At 43.1% G+C, this 25,872-nt stretch overlaps 1 protein-coding gene and 1 long non-coding RNA gene across 4 annotated transcripts in view; one reads left to right on the forward strand and one right to left on the reverse strand.

The window, feature by feature from the left end:
• LOC141276922 (uncharacterized) overlaps positions 1–25,872 on the forward strand; it is an 82,120-nt gene that overhangs the window by 44,283 nt on the left and 11,965 nt on the right. The window lies entirely within an intron of this gene.
• The window catches only part of LOC117308693 (uncharacterized), a 122,756-nt gene that overhangs the window by 26,211 nt on the left and 70,673 nt on the right, over positions 1–25,872 (reverse strand). The window contains exon 6 of one of the 3 annotated variants that reach the window (XM_073794640.1): positions 13,280–14,072. The exons of the other annotated variants lie outside the window; for them this stretch is intronic. Within the exon in view, the coding sequence (XP_073650741.1) occupies positions 13,964–14,072 (109 nt within the window). The 3' untranslated portion in view covers positions 13,280–13,963. Of the gene's footprint in view, positions 1–13,279; positions 14,073–25,872 lie in introns of those variants that run through there. 3 annotated transcript variants of the gene reach the window in all.

Below are 25,872 nucleotides of genomic sequence, written 5' to 3' on the forward strand. Positions count from 1 at the left end.
CTCCCGGCTGGCAGTTTCTCCTGTTTTCCAAGCTTTGCTCATTTTTCACAGCTCTTGAGCTTTCTCTCTCAATTGCAGCCTGCCCGAGTGGGTGGGAGAGCAGAGGATGGGGTGTAGGTGGAGGGTGCTAATTAGCTCAGGCTAAGAGCAGCCTTGGCAAGAAGCCACGAGAAGGGGAGGCCTCGTCAGTCAGGTGGAGATGATGACTCAGGGATCACAAGAGAACCTGCATAAGGAGCAGTTTGGGTAGCAACCAATATCTGGCTTGAGTCACTGATGGATGTTTACCGTGGTATTAGGAGGAAAGCTGGAGCTATGATGATTCCTAAATAGGGAAAGACAGGTTGACAAAGACATGAACGCTGTCAAGTCAGAATAGGCACACCTGTCAGCTTTGTCGCCAGGATTTTTCGTTCTTTGATCAATGCCACAGAGCATGGAGCAGTGTGCAGATGGCTGTTTGGAAGCATCCTAGCATCAATCAAAGAGTGCCCTCCTGGGTGGGGAGGGGAGTGGGCAAGCTGCTTCAGGGAGGGGGAATGACCTTCTCTCCTTCTTGGAGGCCACCTCAGCTCACCAAGGTGTCCTTGAGACTGTTCACTCCAGAACTGACTTCTGCGAGGTAGGGCTGGCTGACAGGTCCTTCAAGAAACTGAATAAACACAACTTTCCTGACAGACCCTCCATGGTCTCCTGGGGGCATTCTCAAGGTATAGGTACATGGGAACATGGCCTGGAGTCCACTGGGGGTGGGGGAGGCCCTTTAGGTAGATAGGGGAGTTAATATGTTTAAAGAGCTTAGATCAGCATCCAGCTTTATATAATAATAGCTATTACTGTGAGGCAATTCGATTCACTCCGGAGATGCCCCCAAACCCACCTGGAATTGGACAGCACCAGCCTGTCAGAAGTGACCATCTTCCCCGAGCTTCTGTAAATCCACCAGTTTGTCATGACCAATGTAATATATGTTGCAATGAGCTCTTCACTGTTCAAAGAGTACGTATTTTCTACTGGTTTATGTCTTTTAAAAATAATTAAATTAGAATGGATTTGAAGTTGCTCTCTGAATAGTAGAGAAAGTTAGTCGTAGTTAACTCTCTGGGAATTATACGTAACCATCAGCTTTGGTGAACTGCGCTGTGGTGTAGTGTGCTTATCAGCATATACACTGCATGGGTTTAACTCCTGGCTCCTCCGGTTACTAGCTGTGTGACTGTCTTTATGTTCTGTTTTTTTATGGCTGCACCGCGCAGCATGTGGGATCGAACCCGAGTCCCTTGTATTGGAAGCGTGGAGTCTTAACCACTGGACCACCAGGGAAGTCCCTACCTTTACCTTCTTTACCTGAATTTCCTCATCTGTGGAATGGAGGATATAAATGTATCTTAGAAGGTTGTAATGAGAATTAAATATGTTCATGTGTGGAGAGCACTTAGCACGGTGCCTAGCACATAACTGTGCTACCCTATTGTTATCTCTTTGGAGGTGTTGGCTGTCCTTGGTCACATGTCTTATAATAGAAAGAAGACAGGGAACCACTATACTAGATTATCTATTTGTCATTCCATCAGTACATTGGTCAGTATTTATCCAGGGTCTTCTTGTTTGAAAACTCTGTGCTTCACTTAAGGAAAACCAATTCTGTATATCCAGGTTTTCAAAGCTGATATTTGGGGATTAAATGAATACCAAAGAATCATCTGCTTATTTTTTCAAAGATTTGATGCAGATATCCTTTCAAAATCCAGCTCCTTTAGTGCATTCAAAATGTAACTCAATGAAAACATTGAGTTCATGGATTGTTCCAGAATATCCCCAGAATTTGTCCTGCATTTTCACTACGAACCAAATTCCAGAGTAACCAAACAGCCCTAGTAAATGAAGGAAGATTTTTCTATGTTGAAGTTATGGAGGAATTGAATTATGAAGGAAACGACACAGTTAGAAAATGATCATTTTGCAGACCCTAATGGAAAACTGAAACAAGTGCTATCAGCAATAGAGGGTAAAGTAGAGGTTGATGAGGAACTTTACAACAGAGCATGCAAGCTATTACCAGCCGAAGTCACTGAGCAATCTTGGCATCACTAAAAATACAACCGAATATTGTATACCTCCAGATAGGATGTAAAATGAATTAAACAGGATCACCAGTGAAGTGTACTTGGAAGAAAAATTGAATTTGGGCCAAGTCCAGCCATTAAATCTAACTTCCAGGCTATAGAAAATCAAGTGGGGAGACAGACATGTTAAACAGCATCACGAAAAAGGAATCAGTGAAAGCCAGGATGTAAGATACCCCAGAGAAGCTGACTTGGTTTCCTCAACAAGTCAATCACTTGTAAAGAAACATGCAGGGATGACTCTTCTAAATTAAAAGAGATTAAGAGATGTAAACACCACACACAATGGATGGACTATTTGGATCCTGATTTGAGCAAACAACTCTAAAGATAACTTCCATAAGTGAGAAAAGTTAAATATGGCCTGGTATTAGATGCTATTGAGGAATTAATTGTTAATTTTAATAAGTGTGATGATGGCCTTATAGTTATATAGGGACATATCCTTTCAGGGAGACACATGTGGAAGTTTTGAAAGATGAAATGACATGATATTTGGAATCTCTTTAAAATATTCCAGCAATAAATAAAACAACCACCAAAAAAAAGCAGAGGGAGAGGGTAGATGAAATAAATCTGGCAAAATGTGGTGGTTGTTGAAGCTGCTGATTAATACGTGATTGTGTGTTTGTATTTTCTCCTTTTGAGTATACTTAGAAATTTTCATAATACAAATTTTAAGAAAAAACCCCCAAATAGACATTATTAAAACAAAAATTAAACAAATTTGCAACATTCAATACTCTCCCTCTATTATAGGCTGAATTGTGTCCCACACAAATTCATATGTTGAAGCCCTAAGCTCCAGTACCTTATTTGTAGGCAGGACCTTTAAAGAGGTAATTAAGGTAAAATGAGGTCATATGAGTGGGAACCTACTCCAATATGACTAATGTCCTTATGAGAAGGGGAGATTAGGATATAGACACAGAGAGGGAAGATCACGTGAAGACACATGGGGACGATGGACATCTACAAGCCAAGGAGACGGGCCTCAGAGGAAACAAATGTGCCAACACCTTAATCTTGGATGTGTGTCTCCAGAACTGTGAGAAAAACAAATTTTTATTGTTAAAGCCACCCAGTCTGACCTAGCAGACTAATATACCCCTTTCCTGCTTGGTTTTCTTTACAGCATTTACCACTATCTAATGCATTGTATTTTTATTTCCTTTTTGCCAGTCTTCCCCCACTAGAATGTTCATGAAGGCAGTAAATTTTGTCTATTTTGTCAACTGCTGAATCCCCAGCACATATAACAGGGCTTGACCCATTGAGCACAAAAGTTGTTCAATAAATAAATGTGAAATGTTGGATTGATGAATGAACATAGAATAGAGGTACTTCATGATTACCTGCTAGGTTGACAACATTTTTCCAGGGTAAGAATTGTCATCCAGCCCATTCTACCTCTGTCTATCTACTGCATCCTACAGTCTGTCCCAAATTTCTGAATTTGGGCTAGAGACTAAGCACTTTGGGAGTTTGGCTTGCAGAGAAGCTACTCTGTATCCTGATTTTCTTCCAGCCTACAGTAAGCCCAAGACCCTTTGTGCATCTGTATGCAGAGAAATTTGGGGGAGTCTCCAAACTATTCTAATGTCTCTCTATAGGGGTCTGAAGAAGCAAAGTATAAGTGAAGCTTTGGAGAGGTGAAAATGTGGCTAGGAGGAAAAAAGAAGAGCAAAATGAGAGCCTATCCATAGGAGACATTTGTCACATTTCCTTGCTGCATGCACAGCACCTACTGAAAACCCTTCCTGTGTTTGGAGAAGGTCCTGCCTCATGAGCCCCGGATCCCAGGGTGGAACATTTTCCCAGGCTCCCTTGCAGCTAATGCACAGGCATGTGCCCTTGTCTTTACCAATCAGCCACCAAACCTGCCTGAAACTTTTCTTTAAAAGTAGGCAATGTAAGAACGCCAGCACCATCTAGAATCTATTTTCTGGGAAAGATGGTAGAGGGGATTTGGGGCAGTGGCGGTGGCTGAAAGGTGAAGTTCTTGATGCAGAAGTGCCACTGGTGCTGAAGGCAGTTGCTTACTAAAGTAAGTTCCCCGTCTAAGTAGCAACATTGCAAACTGGAACACCAGTGCCTGGTGGCTATGGTGACAGCACAGTTCTGCAACATGGCTGTGAATGCTTCTCCTTAGGAACACCTCCAGTCCTCCTGATAATTCTGTGAGCTGCCCAGTACGCTTTGTGTATACTCCTTTTCTAATTAACCAAAGAAATTTAAGCAAAAGGAGTACAGGTTCACAAACCACAAGACACATTTAAGGCATGTCCTTGGAAAGAGAATGAAAAAAAAATTTTTTTTGGTAAGATATACATTTAACCATTTTTAAGTGCACAATTAGTAGCATGAAGTACGTTCACAACGTTGTGCAACCACCAGCACTATCCATTTCCAGAACCTTGAGAATGAAAAATTTTAACGTGGGTTCTTGTCTTTGAAGATTCTAGATTTCTAGGTCACTTTTAGTTCAAGTTAAAGAGCATTCACTGTCTAATTTCTGCAACATAAGCTCCACAGGTCTGTTATTTATTGCTGCATTGCTAGCATCCAGCAGGTGCCTGGAAAATATGTGTTTGAAATGGGAAGGTCAAATGGGATATTCTGTAGTCCAGTACTTGTACAGTCTGAATGGGGTGTCGACAGGTATATACACACACTGTGTGTGGACATTGTGTGTTCCTTTAGTGGGAAGAAGTGATATTACTGATTGGGTGAAGTAGCGGTTCCCAGCCCAGGCACTCCTGTCCCCTGGGTGTTGGGGGCTGGAAAAGCTAATACAAATTTTACTTTGACCTGGGATGAAGCTAACAAGGTCTACTAAAGACCCCCGTGGCTGGAATTAGAACAAGTGAGTGAGGGCACGTCAGTTAGTTTCTGCTTCTTAGATGCTCAGACAGGCTTTCAGTGATATAATAAGAATTTCTAATATTTCTGGGAGGAAAGTTGGTAATAAAACATTATTTGGTGGTAAAAGAGTTGGGGGGAACATTCAGTCATTCATTCAACAGTATTTATTGAGCATCTGTTTTGTGTCAACTTCTTTTCTGGGTACTGAAGTCTCTGCCACAAACAAAACAGACACGTGCCTTATATCTAGAGCTTGTGTGGAGAGAGAAATTAAACAAATGTCAGATGTGTCTGGTGGGGAAAGTGCTAGAGGTATATGTTTTTTGTCATACAGTCATCCTGGAGGGTCCCTGAGAAGGTGATATTTGAGTGGGAACCTTAGGAAAGTGAGAGAGGGTATCACATTGACCTCTAGAGTGTTCCAGACAGGGAGAACAGGAGGTGCAGAGCTCTGGGGTAGGAATGCTCTTGGCAGATCCTGGCAACCAAGGGGAGGTCAGTGCAGCCAGAGTGCAGTGAGGGGACAGTTGTAGGTGAGAAGGTCCAAGAGGTGGTAGAGAAGATATTTTGCTCTGGAATATTCGGAGGGAATATCGTAAGACATGGCGGACATATCTCTTGGGTCTGAAAGATGTTTTCTTGAAAGGGTTTACCGTCCTGTAGGGCAAGGGGGACAAAGGGACCCTCTTTTCTCACAGGCTTTTAGATTGTTCTTTCTCTTGAGTGCTAGCTATCAGGGTGAAGTGCCAATTTTACTTTCTGGCTTCCTGGGGCTAAGCTGGCTTTTCTGCAACGAGATGGGAACATCTGTGTGCCTTGTGCAAGCCCAAGGCAGAGTCTGTCCCTGGTGCCTGGCAAGGGGCCAACTGTGCTGTCAGTGAATGGGATGCGAGACTTATCAATAAGGTAAAGATGCTAGTATGAGAAGAAAAGGAAAGATCCAGTGTGGAGGACAAAGGGAGGAGAGAGAACTCTAGGGCAAAAAGCCTGTAAAGGGTGGAGTGCTGAAAACGGTAGAACAATACCCTCTCCTCCGGCCCCTCAACATTTGCTTGGGCCTCTTGAAAATGATTGCTTGTATTTCTGCTCATAGTTTCCCATTAATTTTCCTGATATTAAGAGAAAAGACAAGATCGCTGGAGCTGAGCAGAGAGTCTAATAAACAGCACGTGCCCGTGTTCCTCCCCGGGATGCTCATGCCTGGGGAACATGTCATATTTGAAACTGGAATTGTGGAGCCAGCCAGGGCCACGCATACGCCCTGTGCAGGTGAACGTCTGACTAAATACAAGGGGAATTATGCTGTTTTCTTTCAGCCTGTTCTTTGCTGGCACAAACTGTTCTTTGATATGAAGCTGAAATTATCATATTCTGTCTGATATGTAATTTCAGTATCCCCATGTTTCCAGATCTTCTGTAAGCTCCTCTTTTTAATACCCAAATTTAATAGCCTGAATCTTTGTTCTGCACGACTGCAGGAAACCAGTCCCCTCTGGATATTTCTGAGGGGGTTGGCAAGTGCTTGCGTGCCCAGGTGCTGCGTGTCACTTACTCCCCACCTCCCACCCACAGCACTTTCTGCTTTTCTGTCAATGGCTGTCCCATCACTCTTTTCCATGTTACTACTCTCTCTCTGCTCTGCTTCGACCCAAGCGTGGACACAGCCCCCTCCTTTATTCCCCACTCACCTCCAAAACCGAGCTGGTATGTGTGGAGGCATGGATGAGAGTCAACACATGTAACAGCTGCTCTGGCCCAGGGCACAGCCGGTCAATCCTAAAGGATCCTGGCTGTCTCGGGCAGAGTCCGTTAGTGTCTGGATCACTGGGGAGGTTAAAGGGTCCTGGGGCTGGGAGCCAGGGTGCTCAAGGCAGTGGCGGTGGGAACTGGGAGAGAAGGCTCAGGACAGAGGCTAATTGACCAATATTTTAATAATATTTTAACACCTAGTATAGCTATATTGTATGTACTCACTAGTCTTGTGCAACGGATTTGCTGAAGGAGTGAAGATATTGCTGGGGCAACTTAAAATTAGGTCTCAAACATGACCGTAAGCCTATCAGTCATGCCCCATTGGAAGGAACCCCTCACTGGTGGTCTCTCTCCTCGGGCACCAGCTGGCCGCCATGATTCTGGGGTCTCTTCCCTCCGAACTGAGTTCCTTCTCAAATCTACTTCCACTCTCAAGTCGAGAATTCCACCCCCCCACCCACATTCAGCTCAGCTCAAACATTTGTCAGGGAAAACTGAAAATTTCCTCACAAAAACACCCTCCAAAGAAATCATGATTTTACCTCATTTATGAAGAGCAGCCTCAGCCCATCTTACCCTCCCCTTTGCACAGCCAAAGTGCCACTGAATGTTTTCCTCAACAGCAGAGCAGTTTCATCCCTAGGATGGGTTCTGCCCCCACCCCCTAGAGCAAGGGGTACAACTTATAGCCATCTTTCAAAATAGCATTTTGAATTTTCTACCCTAGACATGGAAAGCACTTAGCCAGTGCCCAGTAGATACTAGAGGCTGAATAAGAGACATTTTTGTCCATTACTCCTTAGTCACAACTCTTAGTAGTTTCTCAACAACTTTATTGAAGAAATGGATTCATTCCTTCATTCATCTCTTCAACAAATATGTATCCAACTATGTGCTAGGCACTGTGTTCGTTTGGGGAAACAAAAGAAAACCAAAAAAAGCCAAAGATCCCTGCTCTTGTGGAGCTCATATTTTAGTAGGGGAGACAACCATCACAAAATAGGTGAGTAAAATTCAAGGCATGTGAAACAGTAATACATGCTAAGAAGCTAAAAAGCAGGAAGGATGAATAGGTAGCGCTGAGGGAATTTTTAGATAATGATTTTGATTTTAGAGATAAAGATTTTGTGTGATTTTAGATAGAGAACTGGGAAGGTGACATTTGAGTAGAGAGCTCCTGCTGCCAACTGGGGGTGGGATGGGGAAGAGAAAACCCATTACTGCACAGCTAGCAAAACCCGTGACTTTGGGAAACCGGTTTGTAATAATGACTGAATTGAAATACAGACAAGTGCTCCAGGCGGTCCTTGATTTTCTCCTTCATTGAATAAGGATGAGGGTTTTCGTTGTTGTTGTTTTTATTTTTGTTTTTTAAGAAGGAGCTATGTTTTCTCACTTTCAGTGCTTTTGGCAATCATCACACTTTTCCTTCCATCTCCCTAAGCTATAGGAGGATAAATATCTCCAGCACAGTAGAGGCAGACTATTAAACTTATGGTTTGTTTATGTCAGGAAATAAAGACAAATGTGACATTTCTTCTCTTGGTGCCCTGCATTTTTCCCAGTAAATCAATCATGAATGGTAACTTTTGAGCTGCTTTTATGTACCTGAACAAGGTATAGTTGTTCCAAATAATTTCACTTTGAAATAACCCAATAATGAATTTTGCTATCACATTTCCATAGCTTATCTGCATTGGGCAGTTTTATTGACCCACAAACTCGAACTGTTGTCTGTAGCAACAAGTGTTTAGATTTAGGCTGATATAGGAGGCTGTAAGAAGTGATAAATTTTTAGAGGTTTTCAATGTTGAAAAAAGAGTTCTGTCCTCTAGCAACTCATGATCCTGTCATATCTTATGCCCTTTGAGTTTGGAGATGGCATTCTTATTGATAACAAAACAGTTCAGTGCTTATTTGGTGCTCTGTAGCCATGGCCTGTTATTCTTGGATAAGGTTGCTGTGTGGAACTCCACTTTTGTCTTGTATATCCTTTGGAGGGGGTATCATCCTTGGAAGGAGTGGCCAGCCTATACTCAATAGCCATGCACCTGGCCTGGCCAGCCAGTCTGCCTCTCTTCTTTTCAGTCATGCCCTTCAATAATTTGATTAAATGACCTGCCAGAGGAAGTACTGTCTGAATGTTTAATCCTGGAAAAAATCCTGATAGAACTCACAGTTAGAAGAACTGAGTTCTAATTGCAGCTTCCTCATTTATTTGGGTGAGTCATTTCATTTCCCTAAGCCACAGTTTCCCCATCTATAAAATGGGAAGACTGATAGCAATCTCACAGGGCTACGGTGTCAACTGAAGAAAATAATGTCTATAAAATATCTCACATGCTGCCCAGCTTGGAAGTAAATCATGGGCACTATTATTTGAGGTATTTTGAAGATCAAATGAGTTTCACAGTCATGGAAGCATTTTGTCTCTTGTAAAGAATTATCACCTGGAGTGCAGACAGCAGAAGCAAGAAGAACTACAGTCCTGCAGCCTGTGAAACAAAAACCACATTCACAGAAAGATAGACAAGCTGAAAAGGTAGAGGGCTATGTACTAGATGAAAGAACAAGATAAGACCCCAGAAAAACAACGAAATGAAGTGGAGATGGGCAACCTTCCAGAAAAATAATTCAGAATAACGATAGTGAAGATGATCCAGGCCCTCGGAAAAAGAATGGAGGCAAAGATCAAGAAGATGCACGAAATGTTTAACAAAGACCTAGAAGAATTAAAGAACAAACAAACAGAGATGAACAATACAATAACTGAAATGAAAACTACACTAGAAGGAATCAATAGCAGAATAACTGAGGCAGAAGAACGGATAAGAGACCTGGAAGACAGAATGGTGGAATTCACTGCTGCAGAACAGAATAAAGAATGAAAAGAAATGAAGACAGACTAAGAGACCTCTGGGACATTAGACATTAGATGCAAAAACATTCGCATTATAGGGGTCTCAGAAGGAGAAGAGAGAAAGGACCTGAGAAAATGTTTGAAGAAATTATAGTCAAAAATTTCCCTAACATGGGAAAGGAAATAGCTACCGAAGTCCAGGAAGTGCAGAGAGTCCCATACAGGATAAACCCAAGGAGAAACACGCCGAGACACATAGTAATCAAAAACAGGCCGAGACACATAGTAATCAAATTGGCAAAAATTAAAGACAAAATAAAATTATTGAAAGCAGCAAGGGAAAAATGACAAATAACCTACAAGGGAACTCCCATAAGGTTAACAGCTGATTTCTCAGCAGAAAATCTACAAGCCAGAAGGGAGTGGCATGATATACTTAAAGTGATGAAAGGGAAGAACCTACAACCAAGATTACTCTACCCGGCAAGGATCTCATTCAGATTTGAAGGAGAAATCAAAAGCTTTACAGACAAGCAAAAGTTAAGAGAATTCAGCACCATCAAACCAGCTCTACAACACATATTAAAGGAACTTCTCTAAGTGGGAAACACAAGAGAAGAAAAGGGCCTACAAAAACAAACCCAAAACAATTAAGAAAATGGTCATAGGAACGTGCATATCGATAATTACCTTAAACGTGAATGGACTAAACGCTCCAACCAAAAGACACAGGCTTGCTGAGTGGATACAAAAAGAAGACCCATATATATGCTGTCTACAAGAGACCCACTTCAGACCTAGGGACACATACAGACTGAAAGTGAGGGGATGGAAAAAGATATTCCATGCAAATGGAAATCAAAACAAATCTGGAGTAGCAATACTCATATCAGAAAGCATGGACTTTAAATTAAAGAATGTTACAAGAGACAAGGAAGGACACTACATAATGATAAAGGGATCAATCCAAGAAGAAGATATGACAATTATAAATATATATGCACCCAACATAGGAGCACCTCAGTACATAAGGCAACTGCTAACAGCTATAAAAGAGGAAATCGACAGTAACACAATAATAGTGGGGGACTTTAACACCTCACTTACACCAATGGACTGATCATCCAAACAGAAAATTAATAAGGAAACACAAGCTTTAAATGACGCAATAGACCACATAGATTTAATTGATATTACAGGACATTCCATCCAAAAACAGCAGATTGCACTTTCTTCTCAAGTGCGCACTGAACATTCTCCAGGATAGATCACATCTTGGGTCACAAATCAAGCCTCAGTAAATTTAAGAAAATTGAAATCATATCAAGCATCTTTTCTGACCACAATGCTATGAGATTAGAAATCAATTACAGGCAAAAAACGTAAAAAACACAAACACATGGAGGCTAAACAATACTTTACTAAATAACCAAGAGATCACTGAAGAAATCAAAGAGGAAATCAAAAAATACCTAGAGACAAATGACAATGAAAACACCATGACCCAAAACCTATGGGATGCAGCAAAAGCAGTTCTAAGAGGGAAGTTTATAGCTATACAAGCCTACCTCAAGAAACAAGAAAAATCTCTAATAAAAAATCTAACCTTACACCTAAAGGAACTAGGGAAAGAAGACCAAACAAAACCCAAAGTTAGCAGAAGGAAAGAAATCATAAAGATCAGAGCAGAAATAAATGAAATAGAAACAAAGAAAATATAGCAACGATCAATAAAACTAAAAGCTGGTTCTTTGAGAAGATAAACAAAATTGATAAACCATTAGCAGACTCATCAAGAAAAATAGGGAGAGGACTCAAATCAATAAAATTAGAAATGAAAAAGGAGAAGTTACAACAGACACTGCAGAAATACAAAGCATCCTAAGAGACTACTACAAGCAACTCTATGCCAATAAAATGGACAACCTGAAAGAAATGGACAGATTCTTAGAAAGGTATAACCTTCCAAGACTGAACCAGGAAGAAATAGAAAATATGAACAGATCAATCACAAGTAATGAAATTGAAACTGTGATTAAGAATCTTCCAACAAACAAAAGTCCAGGACCAGATGACGTGACACTATACATAGAGAATCCTAAAGATGGCACCAGAAAACTACTAGAGCTAATCAATGAATTTGTTAAAGTTGCAGGATACAAAATTAATGCACAGAAATCTCCTGCATTCCTATATGCTAATGATGAAAAATCTGAAAGAGAAATTAAGGAAACACTCCCATTTACCACTGCAACAAAAAGTATAAAATACCTAGGAATAAACCTACCTAGGGAGACAAAAGACCTGTATACAGAAAACTATAAGACACTGATGAAAGAAATTAAAGATGATATAAACAGATGGAGAGATATACCATGATCTTGGATCAGAAGAATCAATATTGTGAAAATGACTACACTACCCAAAGCAATCTACAGATTCAATGCAATCCTTATCAAATTACCAATGGCATTTTTTATAGAACTAGAACAAAAAAAACTTAATATTTGTATGGAGACCCAAAAGACCCTGAATAGCCAAAGCAGTCTTCAGGGAAAAAAGCAGAGCTGGAGGAATCAGACTCCCTGACTTCAGACTATGCTACAAAGCTACAGTCATCAAGACAATATGGTACTGGCACAAAAACAGACATATAGATCAATGAAAATAGATAGAAAGCCCAGAGATAAACCCACGCACCTATGGTCAACTAGTCTATGACAAAGGAGGCAAGGATATACAATGGAGAAAAGACAGTCTCTTCAATAAGTGGTGCTGGGAAAACTGGACCGCTACATCTACATGTAAAAGAATGAAATTAGAACACTCCCTAACACCATACACAAAAATTAACTCAAAATGGATTAGAGATCTAAGTGTAAGACCAGACACTATAAAACTCTTAGAGGAAAACATAGGAAGAACACTCTTTGACATAAACCACAGCAAGATCTTTTGATCCACCTCCTAGAGTAATGGAAATAAAAACAAAAGTAAACAAATGGGACCTAATGAAACTTAAAAGGTTTTGCATAGCAAAGGAAACCGTAAACAAGACGAAAAGACAACCCTCAGAATGAGAGAAGATATTTGCAAATGAATCAACGGACAAAGGATTAAACTCCAAAATTTACAAGCAGCTCATGCAGCTCAATATGAAAAAAACAAACAACCCAATTCAAAAATGGGCAGAAGACCTAAATAGACATTTCTCCAAAGAAGATATACAGATTGCCAACAAACACATGAAAGAATGGTCAACATCACTAATCATTAGAGAAATGCAAATCAAAACTACAATGAGGTATCACCTCACACCAGTTAGAATGGGCATCATCAGAAAATCTACAAACAACAAATGCTGGAGAGGGTGTGGAGAAAAAGGAACCCTCTTGCACTGTTGGTGGGAATGTAAATTGATACAGCCACTATGGAGAACAGTATGGAGGTTCCTTAAAAAACTAAAAATAGAACTACCATATGACCCAGAAATCCCACTACTGAGCATATACCCAGAGAAAACCATAATTCAAAAAGACACATGCCACCCAATGTTCATTGCAGCACTATTTACAATAGCCAGGTCATGGAAGCAACCTAAATGCCCATCGACAGACAACTGGATAAAGAAGTTGTGGTACATATATATAATGGAATATTACTCAGCCATAAAAAGGAACGAAATTGGGTCATTTGTAGAGATGTGGATGGATCTAGATACTGTCATACAGAGTGAAGTAAGTCAGAAAGAGAAAAACAAATATCATATATTAACGCATATATGTGGAACCTAGATAAATGGTACAGAGGAACTGGTTTGCAGGGCAGAAGTTGAGACACAGATGTAGAGGACAAACGTATGGACACCAAGGGGGGAAAGCGGCGGGGAGTGGGAGTGGTGGTGTGCTGAATTGGGCGATTGGGATTGACATGTACACACTGATGTGTATAAAGTGGATGACTAATAAGAACCTGTTGTATAAAAAGTTAAATAAAATAAAATTCAAAAGAAAAAAAAAGAATTATCACCATCATCACTGCCGTCACCACTGCTGTCATCTAGGAGCCCTGTTTTCTCTACATAATTATAAACCCGTCTTCAACTTAACCCAGTTCCAAGTATCCAAAGGACATTTAAGGTATCTTATTTGCTATAGTCTTCTATAGAGAAGGACATGAGACTAAAATCAGAAGTCTTGTGTTCTAGTTACAGTTTTCCTCTAGATCTGTATGGAACCTTAGAGAAGTCACAAACTCTGAGCCTTTCTGACCATCTGTAAAATGGGAAAGTTGAACTAAATTTCCACAGTGCTCCTAACTTTTACAAGTGTAAAGTGAAGGCAGGAATGGAATTGTGGGTTTAGATTTCTGTGAAATGGGAGATGAAGGAGGTTTCCACGTCAGCCCTGGCTTCTGTGTTCTGCCTATCTTCGGCCTCACCCTGCAGGTGAGTCAGCCAGAGCATCTTTCTGAAATGGAAATGCAATTGTCACTCATCTGCTTAAAATCTAGCGGGGGTAGGGGGTGGGCAGGAGAGATAAACTAGGAGTTTTGGATTAACATACACATACTACTATATATAAAATAGGTGAACAACAAGGACCTCCTGTATAGCACAGGGAACTATACTCAATAACTTGTAATACATTAGAAAAAACATACATGTTCCCTAATGAGGAAACAAACTATAATATCTTAATAGTTAGAATATTATTCTCAAGTTAAAATAATGGTACTGAGACTAAGTAATAACAGGGAAAGTGGTTATAATGAAGTTGAAAAATGCAATGTCAAAAATATTTTGCATATAGTGTGATTATAACTATGCTAAGACAAAATAGCTTACTTTTCAAAAAAAGACAATTAAAAAAACAGAAATATGAAGAGTAGTTGATTTGAGTAATTTTTCCTCCTTTGTAAGTCTTATTTTCCAATGTTTCTCTTTGATGAGAGCATATTATTTTTTTAAAAATTATTTTCATTGCTTTTTCTCCTTATTCCAAAAATAATCATATTCATTTAGGAAACTTCAGAAAATCCAGCTAAGATTAAAAGAAAAATACCTGTACTCCCCACCTGTCACAAATAACCACTGTTAAATTCTCCTGCATATTTTATGTATACATGTGTATACAGACACACGCAAATATATTCATACACAAATATATACATATATATACAAGAGGATTTAATGGTGGTTTTATATATGAAAATTTTTTTAATTATAAAAATTCTGGTACCCAGAGTAGGCAAAAACAGGTGAACAGCCCCCTTTATAGGTTCTCTTAATGAGGCTCACTCTTACCTGGGTATCACACATCTTACATGAGGGTTACCGGCATTCTCTACCCTAGGATAGCAGCCCCGTTTTCTACCTTCAGGATTCACACGGTAGAAAGAGCTTCCGGGTCCCAGGAGAGGAAAACTGCTTTCTCTGTGAGAAGTTTAGCAGCTTTCTTATTCTCATTTTACTCTTTATGTTCAGAATCTAACTTTAGAACTCTCAATATAACAACGGAGGCATGAGTCAAGGATATTTATCATCTGTAACACTGAGATCCTGACCATCTACGGGAGCCCTGTTTCTTAGGGTTTCTAACTAGGTGTCACCCCGCTGTGCCTCTGGCTGAAGGAGATGAAAGGTGAGTGTAGGACCAGGCCATTTTCTGTGAGCACAGCTCCCCTGTCCACAGCTGGGTATTAGAGACGTGAATCAGAGTAGTGAACACATTCATTCGTGCCCACAAAGATAGCTTCACCAAAACTGGAACCTAGGAGGAAGACTTTTATAGAAACTCAACCCACTCACCAAGCCTGATCCTACTGGGAACCAAGCTATGGGACTTGCCCAACCAAACCGTGAAATAAGTTCATTCATTCAACAACCACTCGAATGGTGACTGCACAGATGTGCCAGGTGCCAGGGGTACAAAGATTACCAAGACCGCAAGATCCCTTCAGGTGGTGAAAATGTCCCCTCCTCTCAAAGAAAGGGTAAACCTGGGAGCAGTCAGTGTGTAATGGGCAACAGGAAGTGTTTTCCACGCAGAGGCTGCGACATGTGGAAAGGGGGTGGAGAAGAGCTCGCTATGTTCAAGGAACTGCAAATAGACCAGTGAAGCTTCAGAGCGGTGAATAGGAAGTGGCAAAGGATGAGGTGGAATTCGCAGGGGATTGAAGCCCATGGTGGAAAGTGTGGATTTCATTCTCAGGGCAGTAGAGAGCTAGAAGGAATTTAAACAGACTAGAGACGTGAGGACGGACTTCAGTGACTCTGGTTTCCCTTTCACTCCTCTCCAACGTGTCCATTCTCCTGTCTCTCCCTCATCCTCACCTCCCCACCATATTCTCAGCTCCTCTCCTCAGGTCCCTCAATTTCTAAGGTAAGTTTCAATCATAAGAGGCCAGAAGACATTCCCAGGAGTTTGCACTGTAATGGTAGTTAAAGCCTTCAGACAAGGGCTGATTATCTGACTACAGAATTGTAGGCATTGGCCAGGAGGTAGGAGAGAATTGGTGGAACATTCTTTAATCATGGGCTATTCTTCCACCTCTGGTCACACACCTCACAAAGGATCAGACTTGTCTCCAAGGAAGTCAAGTAAGCACCTGGTGCCTACTTTCCTGATGGGGGACCACAGCTCCATCCCCAGGATTTGAATTCTAGGATAAAGGGCAGGATTTGAATCCTAGGGTCTTAAGAACAGGAGGGATCTTGGAGTTTCCCTGGGCCATAGCCCACATCACCCAGGCTCTTCTGGAGGGCAGGCTCAAACTATTTCCTTCATTTTTATCAGATTTGAATAATTGGTATCTCATCATGTTTTCCATCTCTTGATCACCTACTGAGAGGGGCTGATGAATGGAAAAAGAGCCAGCAGGGTCGAGGTAATCCACAAATTAGACACCCCTTCTTGCTGTCGTCAGAAGTGGTTTGTGTTCCATTTTCATGAGAAAGAATCTTCAACCTTGAATGACTAAGCTGAAATTCATGGCATTATCTCCCTCTTAGTCTTACCATGCAGGGTTTTTCCCCTCATATATCTTCAAGTCTCCTTCAAATCTTTGAAATATTAGCATGTAGCTGCTGCAATACATCTTTTGAATTATGGAAATTTTAATGCAATAAAGCTTCCCTGTTGCCTGCCACAGTGTCAAATATTATCTGGTAGATCTCAGATACCCCAGGTGTGTCTCTCTTCCACACCGCGCCCCCCTTCCCCGCTCATATCCCCTTCAAAACACCAGCCTCGACTTGGCACTGTGGGACTCCTCAATTCACCTGTGTCAACCAACCGTTCAGCTCTGGCTGACCCATTTCCTGCCCCAGCTGGCATGGGGCTGAACGGTGATGTTCCATTTACTCTGTTAAAAGTTAAATGTCACCCTCTGATGTTTACTTGCTTTGAAGTTTCCTGGCCATGGTACCTGGGGAAACTTTTGTCTCCATCAAACTCCCCCTCACCGCCCCCCCCAATTCTGTGTGCAAACAAGCCCCTCTTGTTGTGATTGCTCGTTTCTGCCCCCACATCCTTTCAGTTGTGGGGTTTCTTATTGTCTCACTAACAAATATAGCAACAATGTTTACCCGGGACTTAACCATGAGTCAGACACTCTTTTTTTTTGCGATACGTGGGCCTCTCACTGCTGCGGCCTCTCCCGTTGGGGAGCACAGGCTCCGGACGCGCAGGCTCAGCGGCCATGCTCAGGGGCCCAGCCGCTCCGCAGCATGTGGGATCTTCCCAGACGGGGGCACGAACCCGTGTCCCCTGCATTGGCAGGCGGACTCTCAACCACTGCACCACCAGGGAAGCCCAGACACTCTTTTATAAGCACATTTGGATATAAGAACTCATTTCATCCTCACAACAAGCATTCGAGGTCGGTGCAATTATGAACCCTATATTACAAACAAGGCACTGAGAGGTTAAGACCTGTCCAAGGTCACCCAGCTACTGAGAGGCAGAATCTGTGCTCTTAACCAGTGGGATTTGACATCCTTGTCTCTCATTTTCTTATTTTCCAACTATCTCCTATGCAACCACGTTCACCCAACACTGATTACTCTGTGCCAAGCACCGTGCCAGGCACTTGGGATTCGGGGATGATACTTTGAAACCCTTGCCTACAGTATGATGGAGGAGACTTGCAGGAACACCATAAACCAGAGTGTGCTGGGCAGGGGAGGGGAAGCCTGGACCACGGGCTGTAGGACTCTGAAGGGTGCGTTGGAGCCTGTGACACCTTATCTGGGGCATGGAATGGGCATTTGTGATAACGCTGTAAACAGTAAGTCTCTCTTCCACCATCAGATATTGTTCTGTGTGCTTCTTTCTCTTTCTGCAGTTTTTGAAACTTCAATTTTCTTTGCCTTTTGCCCCAGGAGAGCAGTTTTTGAACTTAACTGTGTATTAAGGTCACCCACTGTGGCAGCGACTGGCTGGTTTTCCTCTTGGCTACGTGACTGACACGTTTTTCAGTCACCCTCACACTCAGAGGTGGCGTGTGCCTGAGTCTGACCGAAGGGATGGGGGTGGAAGCAATGCCAGCCTCCTCTAAGCCTGGCCCATAAAACTGCCCTCGAAATCCTCCTCCCTTCCTGTCCAATCCCAGGATCCAGTGGAGGCCTCGAGAACATTCCAGTGGACACGAGGGACTGAGAACCACCAACAATCAATACTGATTTTAATTGCTGCCTCGTTGCCCTGGCTACAGCAAGATCACCTGACTTGATGTTTCTTGGGGGGTTGACAACCACGGAATGTTATTTTGGTCCTTTAAATGTTCTCTTAGAAAACCCTCCTCCAGCCAGTGTTTGCTATCGGATTTACCTGTGAGCAGATAAGAGCTGTGGGTGTCTGTGGGCCCTAACATGCACTGGAGTGATCAGAATAAAAAAAGCATTTTTTAGGATCTAAGTCATGTCATACCATATAAGGGCAGAGACAGTGAGAGGGACCCTGCCCACAATAAAAATAATAAAAATATAATGCAAATAATAAATCATAAAATAGGTATTATTTTGATAGAATCCAATAAACATAAATACACACATATATGAGCAAAATAATATTTGAGCATCTGGTATCTACCAAGCACTATGCTAATCACTCTACATGCCGTATCTCATTTAATCCCGACAACAGCCCTCAGACGCAGGCATTACAATTATTATCCTATTATACAGATGAAACCAAGGCAGAGAAGGGAAGTTATTTGCCTAGGGTCGCATGATAAAGAAGACAAGCCAGGACTGAAAGTCCATCTGACATCCAGGCCCACAGGACAGTATGTGTAACACTCTACGTACAGGACCATCACAGAGCTGCCCCCCCCCCCCCCCCCCCCCGCACCGCAGCCACTGCCACCCTGTCCCACCCCATCTCAGTGGCCCCTTTCAATCCAGACTGGGCTGTACTTCCCTTACCCACTGCCCAGCACACTTTCTATAATTAAAATTTAGTCGATTTGAACAAAGCCCCTGAACCTGATGGTTCCCTCTAGTTTCCTCCATACAGTTTGAGATTCCCCGGCACCATGGCAACCAGATTTTTAGATGAAACTGGATCCCTGGAGGTTAGGAAATGCAGGAATTAAGCGAAGCGCCTTGAGACCCACCGTGATGGTAAGTGGTTCCTTCAAGGGGTATCCACTGAAATTCTCACCAGCCTCACCCTACCTCATTCAGGGCCATTAGGTACCCTCAAGAGCCTACAGAAATATTTAAAGCTCTTCTAAAAAACTTGTAGGGAATGCCATAGGAAGAAAAGAAAACTACAAAATTGAAATGGAGATTCGATTAAATGCCTGCGAAAAAATCATGCTAAGCTTCGTGAACAGTTAAATTTGGAATTCATAAAAAATTCATGATGCTTCAAAACAATAAGGCTTGCTTTTCTTACTTTGCAGAGATTTCCTAGTTTGCATAATGATTGTTGAGAAAACATGACCCATCGTAAATTGAATTTATTCCTTGTAGGCAAAATCATTTCAAAAGCAGAATTAGAAAAGTCGTTATATTTTTACAGCCAAAATATTAAATAATTTGTTCAAATTGGCCAGATATTGAACACATGAGATGTGGATGTTTTCTGTATGTTCGATATGATGTGGGGTGAAGTCTCCAAAAGGAAGAATCCCCAAAATCCCTTGGAATCACACCACCTCCCCAAATCTTGAGAAAGTTCAGTGTAGGCAAGAAACAGATCCAGGTCACTAGAGGTAAAGGGTGGCCCTGATGGGGTACCCCTCAGCCTGGAGTGGGGAGGCCCAAGAGGGGAAGTAGCATTCTCAAATGAAACACAGCAGTTATCCAGCTAGCCCATCGGGGGAAAGAGTGAGTGACTGCTTGAATGTGACCAATAGATTCCAGCTGCCCCGACTGGAAACAAGCCAAGAAAAGCCTGCGCCCCATTTTCCCTTCGCTGTAGGAAGGAGATTGGGAGGCTTTTATTTTTCAAAGCCAGGGAGTGAGAGGGGCTGCAAAGTTCCAGTGTTATTCTTCCCCGTTAAGGACGGGGGAGTACACCTTCCTTATCATTCAGCGCTGCCCCGAGAGCTCATTTTGATTGGTGGCATCATAAATTCGCATCTGTTTTCTTATCAAAGTCCTGGACAGGAGGGAGAACGCCGCAGCTCTCTCCCCCACTTCAGGACGGGTGCAGGGGGAACTCTGCGGTTCTGTGATAAAAGGAGAGCTGGGAGCTAATCAGGGAGCTGTATTCCTCCTTTGTCTGGGCTGCCAGCACCTCTTGATAACTCGGCAGAGGCCCGAGGAGCTCCTGGGTTCTGGGGTGCAAGCCCTTGTTGTAAGGAGGTCTTAGGACCTTGATTTTCTCACTTGAAAATGAGCATAATAATTCCTGACACTTTTTCCTATCACAGAAATGCTGGGCTAGAATGGGATAACAGATACAAAATTGCCTTAAGAGGTTTGCTACTCAAAGTGTGGCCCTCAGACTGGCACCCTCAGACTCACCTCAGAGCCTGTTAGAAATGCAGACTCCAAGGGCTCCAAAATTTACAAACAGCTCATGCAGCTCAATATCAAAAAAATAAACAACCCAATCAAAAAATGGGCAGAAGACCTAAACAGACATTTCTCCGAAGGAGACATAACAGATGGCCAAGAGGCACATGAAATCATGCTCAACATCACTAATTATTAGAGAAATGCAAATCAAAACTACGATGAGATATCACCTCTCACCAGGCGGAATGGCCATCATCAATAAGTCTACAAACAATAAATGCTGGAGAGGGTGTGGAGAAAAGGGAACCTTCTTGCACTGTCGGTGGGAATGTAAATTGATACAGCCACTATGGAGAACAGTATGGAGGTTCCTTAAAAAACTAAAAACAGAACTACCGTATGATCCAGCAATCTTATTTCTGGGCATATATCCAGAGGAAAACGTGGTTTGAAAGGATACATGCACTCCAATGGTCATTGCAGTGCTGTTTACAATAGCCAAGACACGGAAGCAACCTAAATGTCCATCAACAGATGAATGGATAAAGAGGATGTGGTACATATATACAATGGAATATTAGCTATTAAAAAGAATAAATAACGCCATACGCAGCAACGTGGATGGACCTGGAGATTATCATACTAAGTGAAATAAGTCAGAGAAAGACAAATATATGATATCGCTTATATGCAGAATCTTTAAAAAAAGTGATGCAAACGAACTTATTTACGAAACAGAAACAGACTCACAGACTTAGAGAATGAACTTACAGTTACCAGGGGGAAGGGTCGGTGGGTAGAGACAGATTGGGAGTTTGGGATTGACATGTACACACTGCTATATTTAAAATAGCTAACCAACAAGGACCTACTGTATAGCACAGGGAACTCTGCTCAATACTCTGTAATAACCTAAATGGGAAAGGAATTTGAAAAAGAATAGATACATGTATACGTATAACTGAATCACTCTGCTGTACACCTGAAACCAACACAACATTGTTAATCAACTCTACTCGGATATAAAATAAAAATTTTAAAAAACCCAGAAATGCAGACTCTCAGGCCCCGCCACAGACCTACCAAAGCAGAATCTGCACTTTAACAAGATCCCAGGTGACTCGTATGCAAATTAAAGTTTGAGAAGCCCTGATTTAAAAAAAAAACACTCTGCAGGTCTTGTAAGCTATTACTTACTAGGTGATGATCTCTTGAAAGTCTTCTCTTAGCTTCGTGAGGCCAGGTCCCAAGTGGCTTGTTCCCCACTATACCCCACTTTTTGGCTCAGTCCTTGGCATAGAATAGGCACTCAGTATTTGTTTAATTAATTAATAAGCCTTATATCCTGTGTGACTGACCACACAGAAAGTAGGAGGAAGAGACGGGGTAGTAAGCTCATTCCCAATGAGCCCTGCGATCCACCTGGTGAGGGTAGCCTGCATTTGGCCTCTGGTACAACGCCCAGTGCTGCAGGTGTTCTCAAACCGTATCACGCATCAGGATCACCTGGACGCCTTGTTAAAGCAGATGGCTGCGTCCCACCCCTGGAGTCTCTGATTCAATAGGTCTGGGTGGAAGGGGAAGATTTATATTTCTAGCAAGCTCCAGGTGCTGCTGTTGCTGCTGGTCCAGGGACCCCACCTTGAGAACATGGCCTAGTACATTGATGATGCCTGAATAAGTGTCTTCACTTTTTTTTGTTTTTGTTTTTTTTGCGATACGCGGGCCTCTCACTGCTGTGGCCTCTCCCGTTGCGGAGCACAGGCTCCGGACGCGCAGGCTCAGCGGCCATGGCTCACGGGCCCAGCCGCTCCGCGGCATGTGGGATCCTCCCGGACCGGGTCACGAACCCGTGTCCCCTGCATCGGCAGGCGGACTCTCAACCACTGCGCCACCAGGGAAGCCCTGTCTTCATGCTTTAAATGCAGAATAGGAGGCATTCACAGTGACAAAAATATCAAATGGGCAGGAAAGCGTTTTCGGACCAAGGCATATGGTGGCTATTTTAGGCCTTGGCTCCTTGTCAGGTGACTGGGGCAACCTGAGACGGGGCAAGGACAGGGGGACCGAGGGGTCAGGGGATGGGTGGTGCTACTGGCCATGAGTTTATAATCTGGGGCTCAGAGGCATGGTTCCAGGTCCTGGCTTGGTCAGCATCACTTGTGTGACCCCTAAAGGCTACAGTTTTCCTCCTCATGCCAAGATTCCTGAATCACCAGGGTGGGGCTCTGGTGTCTGTTCTGTGTGTCAGTCAGACAGGCATTCCAGGGCTATTTGCTAACAAACAGTAACAGTCATTCCCTCTACGCCACGCCTTGAACTAAGTACTTTATATACATACATACAGACAAATAGATATGTATATTTTATGAGATTATATATAGATATATAAATTTTACATATTTTATATATTAAAAATTTTTATATATTTTACATATAAAATCATAAAGTCATCACAGTAGTCCATGAGGTAAATATATTACTTTTCTATTTGTGGTTGATTTTACCTCCAGATTTCTTACCATGACCTGCCAGGCCTGAGGCTCCAGCCCGGGCCTCCCTCTTCACCCCACTTAGTGTCTCTCTCCCTTGCTTGCTTCCCGCCAGCTCAGGGCCTCCATCCAGAAGACTGAGAGGACCCATCTCTTTCCTTCCTCGGGACCTCACATAGCTGTTCCTTCTGCCAGACAAGCCCCCACCCCTGCCCCTCTGCCCGTGAACGTCCTCCTATCCTGCGTTCCATCTTAGCAGCCACTTCCTCAGAGAGCAACTCTCTGACCCTCAGTGGAGAGCAGCCCCCTCTGTTATTCTGTCCGTGGACCTGTCGCCTTCCTATTGCCATCTGCAATTACTTAGACAGTGGTGCTGTGTCCACCGTGGCCTCAGCTCAGACAGAAAATCCAGCTGGTTCTATTCAGCATCTCCTACTACTCCATTTCCACACAGGTGTCCAAGTCTCATCCCCTTGGTTTAGATGGACCTCCAAGTGCCTGGGATGCTTGATGAGGTGAGGAGGGTGTGTGTGTGTGTGTGTGTGTGTGTGTGTGTGTGTGTGTGTGTGTGTGTGTGTGTGTGTGTGTGTGTGTGTGTGTGTGTGTGTGTGTGTGTGTGTGTGTGTGTGTGTGTGTGTGTGTGTGTGTGTGTGTGTGTGTGTGTGTGTGTGTGTGTGTGTGTGTGTGGAGGGGTGTGTGTGTGTGTGTGTGTGTGTGTGTGTGTGTGGAGGGGGTGTGTGGTGTGTGTGTGTGTGGTGTGTGTGTGTGTTGGGGGACTGACCCTCAAGGACAGCCCAGCCACTCCCTTCCCTAGTCCTCCCCACAGAAGGCAGCCATTCCTCTCCATGTGAAGACTGCCCTACTCCGCTTCCCCCCACTGCCCCTGTTCTTTGTTGCCATGCTGTCTCCTCACTGTCCTCTCTCCAGGCCCTGGCTTATCCAGGTTCTTATCCAGGAGAGGAAAACAGACTCTACAAGCATCATGCATCCAAGCATCTTCCTGCGTTGCTGTATAATGACGAGGCGTACTAGTGAGAAGGAGGATGGAGACAGAAATATACAGAAAACCACCAGGTTAATACTTACCATATAATAGTGCCCCATATCTTTTTATCTCTGTGTTTATTGATTTACCATTCAATACCCTGTACTGGGTTGAACAGTGTCCGCCAGCCTCTCCCCAAATTCATATCCACCTGGAACCTCAGAATGTGACCTTTATGGGGAAAGAGTGTCTTTACAGATGTAATTAGTCAAGATGAGGTCGTATTGGTTTACGGTGGGCTCTAAATCCAGTATGACTGGTGTCCTTATACAAGGAAGGACATTTAGACACAGACACAGAGGCACACAGGGGAGAAGGCCACATGAAGACAGAGGCAGAGATTGGAATGAGGCATCTACACGCCAAGGAACGCCAAGGGTTGCCAGCAACCCCCAGAAGCTAGGAAGAGACAAGGCAGGATTCTTCAGTAGAGACTTTGGAAGAAGCCCAGCCCTGCCAGCACCTTGATTTTGGACTTCCAGCCTCCAGAACTGTGAGACAATACATTTCTATTGTTTTAAGTCACCGCAAGAATGGTCTTTGTTACAGCAGCCACAGAAAACTAATACACATCCAATAAGACTCTAAAGCCCTTGAGGGCAGGAGCCATGTCTATTTTGTTCACCTCTGAGTTCCCAGTGTCTAGCAGGGTCTGGTGTGGTTAAATGGTCCAGAATAAACTTTTGTCGAGTGAAGGTAGCTAAGCCTGAGCAGGGGTGACTGAAGCAAGAGGGACGAGGGAGGACTGAGGTGTTTTGTTTGGTTCCACAGAGAAAAGCAGCAGCGAGAGCCAGCAGTTGAACTGGCTCTTTCCTCCTGAACTCACTCTCACATGCTGAAATGACTAATGTTGGTGAATGCAAATCATAGCTGCAGCCCATGTCTTGAGTCCAAGAACACAAACTCATGAGCTGAGCCAGGGTTACAGTCACCAGAGTTTATTTTTAAAGTAACCACGCCTGACCTATAGGATCAGAGGCCTGAGGGGCAGACTTTCCCAAGGGCCGCCCCTGTGTGGCCAGCTGTCCTTGACAGAGAAAACCACAGGCTTTGAAATGGAAGAGGCCCTCAGCCTTCCCCCAACACAGCCAAGGAACACCTCCCCTCCCATCTGTTACCTACATGCTGACCACTGTCTGGTGTGTTTGACACCCACAGGTCACAGGCTGTTGCTATTGGCTTGCTCCTGCTTCTGGAATTAAAATGATAGGCGTGAGCGTGCTCTGTGGCCCACAGCGTACGGCTGCTGGGGCCAAATGCTCTCCCCCAAAGGTGGGGAGCTCCTGCTCAGCCCTGGGGCTTCCCCGAGAAGGGACAGCCAAGCGTTCTTCAGAACTGTTGGATTTGGGGGGGGGTTCCTGCTAATTGAGCCATAACCAGCAATCCGCTGTCCATGGGTACAACATAGGCTGCCAAAGATGGAGCTCCTCCTTTGTCTCAGAGTTCTCCCCAGGACCTGGGTTAAGAACGCATTTCTTAAAGGTTCAATTAGGATTTGAAAAAAAAAATAAGGAAAAATTTTCTTAACCTGGTGGGACTCAGGGTAACTTTTTCTTTTTTATTCTCACAAATTGTACTTTTCTTATTTAGTCTTTGTACCAATGAAGGATGACTCTGACACTCTCAAAAAAAAAAGAAAGAAAAAGAAAGAAAGAAAGAATACATTATCCATTTGTCCCAAGCTGGGCTTTGTTGGAAGTCTTTGCGTTCACCCTCTCCCACCACGAGAACTCCTGTGGCCTTATTGAAAAAATGAACCC

This window comes from Tursiops truncatus, chromosome 17 (genome assembly GCF_011762595.2).
Source record: "Tursiops truncatus isolate mTurTru1 chromosome 17, mTurTru1.mat.Y, whole genome shotgun sequence".
Taxonomy (NCBI): domain Eukaryota; kingdom Metazoa; phylum Chordata; class Mammalia; order Artiodactyla; family Delphinidae; genus Tursiops; species Tursiops truncatus.